This window comes from Myotis lucifugus, unplaced genomic scaffold (assembly GCF_000147115.1).
Source record: "Myotis lucifugus unplaced genomic scaffold, Myoluc2.0 scaffold_1764, whole genome shotgun sequence".
Lineage (NCBI taxonomy): Eukaryota > Metazoa > Chordata > Mammalia > Chiroptera > Vespertilionidae > Myotis > Myotis lucifugus.
The window spans coordinates 1-7,441 of NW_005872812.1; the positions used below are offsets into that span (position 1 = coordinate 1).

Here is a 7,441-nt window from a genome sequence, read left to right on the forward strand (position 1 = left end):
CTGAGGGTGTACACCTCGGCCATGATGCAGCCCACAGCCCAGATGTCAATGGGGGAGCTGTAGTTGGTGGACCTCAGGAGCACTTCGGGGGCCCTGTACCTGGAGGGACAAAGGGGCACTGCCTGTTACTGCCTCCACTGGTCAGAGCAAGTTAAATATGTCATCAGCTCTCAGGGAGAGAGCTTACACATTTCCACTATCTGTGTAGCTCAGTGTGGTACATGCAGGCATGGAGATCGGCAGCTGCTGTCAAAAAGCAATGCTTCTCTATCTTAGGGTCATTTCTATTGCACATGTCTCTACAGGACTCCTCTCTGCAGCCTCTTTGAGAAATGCAGAGTGAGAATAAAAGCGAGGAAGAGAGAGAGAGGGAAGAGGAGAGGGAGAGGGAGAGGGAGAGGGAGAGGGTGAGGGAGAGGGAGAGGGAGAGGGAGAGGGAGAGGGAGAGGGAGAGGGAGAGGGAGAGGGAGAGGGAGAGAGAAAATGTAAAACATTGTCTGTAGGCTACTTCTTGCTCATGGCCAACTACTTAAAGCAAATTCTTAGGGTCTGGAAGTTTTAATAATAGCAGTTATTCAGATAGGTCTTTGGAGAATCTTTTACACAACTCTTTTGTAAATGGTCTTTGCGAAGGTCTATAAAATATGACTCATATTATGGAAAAGCATAATGGATTTCCTTTAAAAATTATTTCCAACACAAGCTTTTAACCCTTGCACAATGCCAACATGCTTACACATATGTTGTAAACCGCACTGTTTCTCCTCGTGAAAGTTAATGTTTGTGACATGAATAGCACCCTCAGTATAATGACATATTTTTAAAGAAATGTAATCAAATACTTTTGAAGAAAATGGCATTCACCATCTGGTAGATACGTAATCTGTGTATGGAGGTCTGGATCGGATTTCCCGGGCCAATCCAAAGTCTGCGATTTTCACAAGATCTGGTCCCATGCAGAGCAGGTTCTCAGGCTTTAAGTCCCGATGGAAGAAGCCTGAGAGAAAGCGGAGAAGGAATCCAAATGCAAGCTGGCCTCTGCGTTATACTCTTCCCAGCTGTATCGCTCTTTTCATAACTGCCATAATTTGAATTATAATTCAGGTATGACACTGAAGGCTCTATACATCCATCCTACTGATAGAGTCCTTCAGACCTCTCAAAGGACTTCATTCATTTCCCTTTGATGAATTCAAGACGTAAAATTATTCCAAAGTTGATCATCATACTTTTTTTTTTCCAAGAGAGAAAACTTACTCTAAAACATCAAAAATTTTATATTGGCAATTTATACTTCTATACATCTGTCAAGAACAAGACATAAAAAAATCTTCAAAGAGTTCTTCCCTAGTTTCTGTATCCGATTCTCATTTCATTCCTTGTTTTCTTATTTTTTAAAAAGCCTTAATAGCTGCATAATATCATCATTTGGATAAATTATCTCTGACATACCAATTCTTCTATTTGAGCATTTAAGCTGTCTTTTCATTTTTCACTATTATAAATAAAAGTTGAATATAAAAAATTAAAAATAAATAAGTAAAATATCAAAACTCAATTATGGGCTGAGGGCATGGGCAAAAAAACTGAAAAACAGTTTGCAAAAAAACTGTCATTTAAGGAAAAAAATATCATTTCAAAAGATGAGTCTTATGGGTACTAAGAGTTTATACCACAGCAGAAACACAATTACAATTTTTGTTCAAGAAACAAGGGATTAAAAAAAAAAGAAAGAAAGAAGCAAGGGATTTATGAATAGGACTTACACATAGCTGAGATTCTGCTGTGTGTTGCCACAGATGTTTAAGTATTAAATACTACTTTGCCTAATGAAGAAGTAGAGGTGCAGCTCATGTCTTGAAAGGCAAAGCTAACTCATCAGATGGGAAGCTGGCCTCAGCTTTAGCAAAGCTTTGGGGGTACACGCAGCAGACATTCAACATGCCAACCTTCCAGGCGCACTCAGACACCCACTGTCAGTGGTATATGCCTCTGAAAACCCAGAACCCCCCACTTACAGAGGGCATTGCTGACATAGACATCTTAATCTCAATGGGACACCCAAACTGGAATACAACTCCGTTGATGCTGCTCACAGTGTTATTTGTTATGTGCTATCATTATCAAGGTTGTGAAAGTTAGGATCCAACTAGCGCATTATGGGAGAAGTTAATAGCCATCACTGAAGATCTACACTATTCCTCAACCACCTCTCTGCTGGTAATGCACATCTCTAATGTCCTCCTCCACCCTTTTCTCGACCTATGTCTCTCATGATCGCAGCTGAATATCACTGTCATCTCCACATCAGCCTGTCCCAGACTCTCTCTCCTTCTTGAACCTTTGATAAGATACCCAGATGCCTCATGGTTAGGTTGGATCCTAACTGTCACATTTCTCATCAAAATCCCTCATATCTGTCCCCTGTGCCCTTGCTCATTGGCACCTCCCAAATCCTACCTCTTGCGGCCTATCCCTGCACTGCCCCTTTCTAGCAGGCCGTCCTCACTCTAGCTTGCTGGATTCCCACTCTTCCTGATAATTCAAACACCGTTCTTTCACTGTCCCATCCACAAATACACACAACAAAAACCTTCCATGGCTCCTTATAAAATTATTTAACAATCCTGAAACTCCTTTCAGTCTGTCGAAAGAGACAAAATTATTTTCCAACTAGTAGCCCTGCGCACGAATCTGTGTGCGAGTAGCTCGCTGCTGCTTGCCTCAGCTGGCCACCCGCCCACTGCCGATGGTAGCTCTCTTCTGCTCATAGCTCGCTGCCCCGCCCTCCTGTAGCTCTCCACCACTTGTAGATTGGTTGTGACATTATGGTATAACAGATAATTAGCATATTCCTCTCTTATTATATAGGATATTTACTGCCAATATGTGTAAAGTGTGTTCCAAACAAGTAAAATTCCTCATTTTCTTTTGGTTCATTGTATTTATTTCCTTTAACAATGTTGTCCCCTTGTACTTTTTGATTATACCAATCCCAATCTTTCTCATGCTTTAAGATTTTCTTTGGGTTTCCCTTCCTCCATGAAGCCATTCCAATATATTAGCATTCATTCATTTATTCATTCATTCTACCAATAGATATTCAAGGAGGGCCCACTCCATGCCAGGCACTGGGTTAGGCTCCATGGATTCAGAAGCAAAATCCAAATGGACATGGTTTTTGCCTTGGTAGATGTAATAGGCCCTCCCTAGTAAACCTGAGCAGAGTGCTATCGTTTTCAGGCATGTTAACCATCTCTCAGAAATTAGATGTAGCACTTTAAGGGTAGGGGCCACAGTTATATTTCTTCTGGATGTCTCATGCAGTGGCCAGAGCATGGTGTCCTCATAACATATTCTTACTAATTGACCCAGGACTTGAATAGATTTGTAGGGAACGTGAAGACAAATGATGACAAATACACCTGGGTCAAGTAGGGAGGGGCAACAGAGAGCAGACCAGGGCTGTTGGGAAGGTGGGAGGAAGGAAACCTCACAAGACAGCAGCTGAGAACTGAGAGAGAAGAGCGATGACCCTGACGCAGTGTGGGAGACACTAAGGGCTCAGAGTGGGAAGTTCTCGTCACAGAGGGCGTTCCAGCAGGACAGAATCTACTAGTCAAGGTCATTTTCTAAAACCCCTCTGTGTTCGAAAGGAAGAGCTGGGCGACTGTAACGTAGTTATATGTGAAAACTGCACTAGATGTCCTGCATCACAGAAGCAACAGTGTTTTCATAAAAGGACACTCCTCTCTGTTCTTCATTTTGGAGACACCAGAGCTCAGTACGAGGTCAAGCTCCACGTGGTTCGTGTTACAACATAATGATGGGTCTGTAAGGTGAATGGCTGGCTAGATGGACCAGGTGAATATAATTACAGAGCCAAGAACCCAGTCCCCGTAGAAGGCTGAAGGTACAGAAGTGATCGCATACACTCAAGAGGGCCACAGGGGAGAAAGAGGAAGTGCTTCCGTCCACCAATGAGCTGCTTTTCTTTTCCATCATCCAAGGCATTGAGAAGATCAAGCAGTTAGACCTGGATTAGACCAGAGACTGGCACAGCGAATTTTCTATTTGTATAGCATATGTATATGTAGTACATGTATGTGTATAGCTTTGAGTGTTTATATGCATATATGGGTGTAGAAAGGTAGTATACTGTATATATACATATATGTAGATATATAGATATAGATACATACTATACTATACATACTATACATACTATATCTATATCTATATATATATATTCCATTGTTTCATTCCTTATTCTAACATTGTACCAATATATACTTAATGGCCTTCCTCATACTAATTCCTTAAGTTTCCTAACCAAATTAAGAGTAAATTAAACCTAAATTATAGGAAGAACCAAACTTGAGGCTGGTTCAAATTCAAACAGTAATTCAGTATTCGTCAAAAATGGCTTTTAAAATGAAAGAAAGAATTTCAGATGTGGGCAAATTTGGATGGCTTCTGCTCAGCCTAATTAAATAAAGATGATCAGCGCCCACCAGAGTGGGCGAGGTCTCTTCCGAGACTGAGTCACTGTGTTTGGACCCTCTGTTCTTCAGAGCACCATCCAGCTCCCAGAAAGCCCGACGGCATGCTCCTCCCATCTTGGAATTGACTTAAGAATGTGAAAATGCACAAGCAGTTATTAGAGAGTGACCTTTCGTCAGTGCACCCAGGAAGACTCCCGTGGCCCCTGAAGATATATGAACATGAGACCATGGTCAGCATTTCTCAGTGGTTAGAGCATAGGTCCATGCACTGAAGGGTCAAGGGTTCAATCCCCGCCCCAGTGGGGGCGTATGTGGGAGGTAACCAATCAATGTATCTTGCTCACATTGATGTTTCTCTCTCTCCCCCTCTCTCTCTCTGTCTCTCTCTTCCTCTACCCCTTCCCATCCACTCTCTCTAAAAGTCAACACAAAAAATACAATTGGGTGAGGATTAACAACAACAAAAACCAAACACCTCAATGAGAAAAGAAATGGTAGACACTGTTTTCTGACTGAACAGATGGGAGAGGTGAGTCATGGTGGGTGGGTGAATCATTCACAATCCTACCAAGAAAGGTACCACTCTGTCCCTCCCAACCCACACAGCTAATCTAGGTTTGTGGTTCTGGTCTTCTCAGGTCCAGGTTAATGCTGCTTCTCCTCTTAACTCCCCCTCTCTCCTCTTGTTGGGCTAAATTATTATTTCTAAACTTTCGTGGCATTTATGAGTCATTTGTTCTCCAGCCCCCAAGCTCCACTGCCACCATCTACAACACCCACCTCAACACACTTGCATCTTCTCCTGCGCATCCCACCACATCGACCTGTGCTCAGATGCAAGTATTCTCGCATTCCTTGCTTCCTTGCTGGTCATGCTCCTGTAAACACGCACGATCTCCTCCCGCCAGTTCAGCTTTACCCTCTCCCTCTTTAATTCCACTTCCACAGAGAACATGAGCACTAATGAAATGAGGAGAGGGAAGATTCTGGTTCCCCATATGTCCCTCTAGCAGCTTTCTTTTCTATGGATCACACTTCAGGCCCCAAATAAATAATCAGAGGGAAAATGGCTAGGGGGAAAGAAATTAATTGCAAATAGACCCTTAAAATTGGCTGGTGAAAATTGTATCTGTCAGTTGACATGTGTTGTCTGTTATACTGTATTTGAGAATAATCCTTTATAACTAGGAACATTCATGAATATGTCTGCAGAATCTAGCCCTCTGTCCTTTTCATTACTGAATAATGGCAAGAGCTATTATTAGCTTTATGCCCATGCATTCTATTCCTTGGTAATTAAAAGTATAAGGCCCTCCTGCTGTGTACATTTACTTCTCATCTCTATTTTAACAAAACATTACCACATGAGAGGCAATACTGCATAGTAGTAAATTGTGCAGACCAATCAGATCACCCGATTTCAAGTCCCAATTCTGTTCACTGGCTGGCAAATCACGTAACCTGTGCCTCACTCCCTCACCTGTAAAATGGGGGAATAACAGCATCTACCTGCGGGGTTGTTTTGCGGGATTCAATGTGTTAACGTCTGCACAGCTTTTACAGCAGCACTTAGCACGTCGGCATCTGGCCAGAGCTTGTTGGTATTAGTAGTATGAATCCTATCATTTTCTCTTCCCAGCAATAGGCAGACACGGCTCCACTTTTGTAGATGCAAAGAATCAAGGCTGTGAGGCTAGTGATGTGCCCCGCCACCTGTGAGGAGGTGGTGCTGGCTCTGCTCTGATCCCTGGCCGGGTCCACGCTCTGCGGATGCGAGCTTTGGGACTTGTCACAGGAGTCCACTTCTCCCTCTCCACTTCCGATCCACAATGCAAACCCTTAGAGCTGGGTCACTCAGGGGTCACGCAACAGCAAAGTGCTGTTAAGATAAACCTTCCTGTTCAAAACTGTTTGGCTTTCATAATTCAGGATCAGCCCTTCAATCTAATTTCAGGGTCCCCTACGCCAATCGAATAACCGAAGAATTCCCTCTTTCATTCTGGCAGAAAATGCGTTGTGCTTGCTTTTCATTAAGAGCCCGGGGGCAAGGAAACCATGAAGCCACAAAGAAGGCTTTCTCCCCTCTGCCACATCCTGCTAATGATGAACCTGATACGAACATGCGGAAATAACTAGAGAATACTTAACCACGATGAATTCATGTAGCACACCTTCCTGGGACGGGAGGTGTAATTTCACAGATATTACCGAATTGAAACCTACAATGTTGTTATAAAGAAGGCCACGAGGCCAGCAACACACAGAAAGGCCAAGGGCTGACTCAAGGTCATGCACAGGACGACAGTGGTGAAACACAGAAGCAGAGAGCCACTTCTTGGGGCAAAACATTGTTCTCAAGCCAGCTATGCATTTCTGATTACTGGCATGGATGAGTGTGACCTGCATATGTGCAAGGGCAGGTTAAGGAAGAAACACAGTGTGCGTTAATTTTTTAATTTCCGCAAAGTGCGTGTGCTTTGGCACTGCTCAACCAGCCCCAAGCAGAATGGTGTCTTCCTTCCCTGGGCGGGGAAAGGGCTCAGTGACATGGACTATGGCCATAGCAACTGACTACCCGCAGGGCGGCTCTCCCCTCTCAGAGGAGTCTGCTCCTCCGGGGACAGAACTCGCCTTCTCACAGTGAGGATGAGCAATAGGGAGGAGCCTGAGACTCACTCTGAAGTGCGTTAGGTGATTTTTCTTTCCATTACTGGAGAAAAGAAATAACATGGAGTTACATGTGCCCTTAACCAAAGTCAAGTCGATACAATATAAATACCATTAAGAAGTTTCCAGAAATCATTTATCAATGAAAATGAGGTAGGACCTGTAAAATTAATATCCACCTACAAATATTATCACTATTTTCATTATAGATATTTTCTAGGGAATGCAACAACTTTATGAAGTGCATTAAATGGTGAAGCTTAAAAGGA

At 43.1% G+C, this 7,441-nt stretch overlaps 1 protein-coding gene across 1 annotated transcript in view; it reads right to left on the reverse strand.

Moving 5' to 3' along the window:
* Positions 1-14: 14 nt before the first annotated feature.
* Positions 15-7,441, reverse strand: part of LOC102441105 (polyubiquitin-B-like) — a gene marked incomplete at its 3' end in the record, with an annotated part of 9,886 nt that continues 2,459 nt past the window's right edge. The window contains exons 2-4 of the mRNA XM_014450141.1: positions 5,398-5,465; positions 865-997; positions 15-99 (exon numbers count right to left, since the gene is read on the reverse strand). Of these exons, the coding sequence (XP_014305627.1) occupies positions 15-99; positions 865-997; positions 5,398-5,465 (286 nt within the window). The remainder of the gene's footprint in view (positions 100-864; positions 998-5,397; positions 5,466-7,441) is intronic.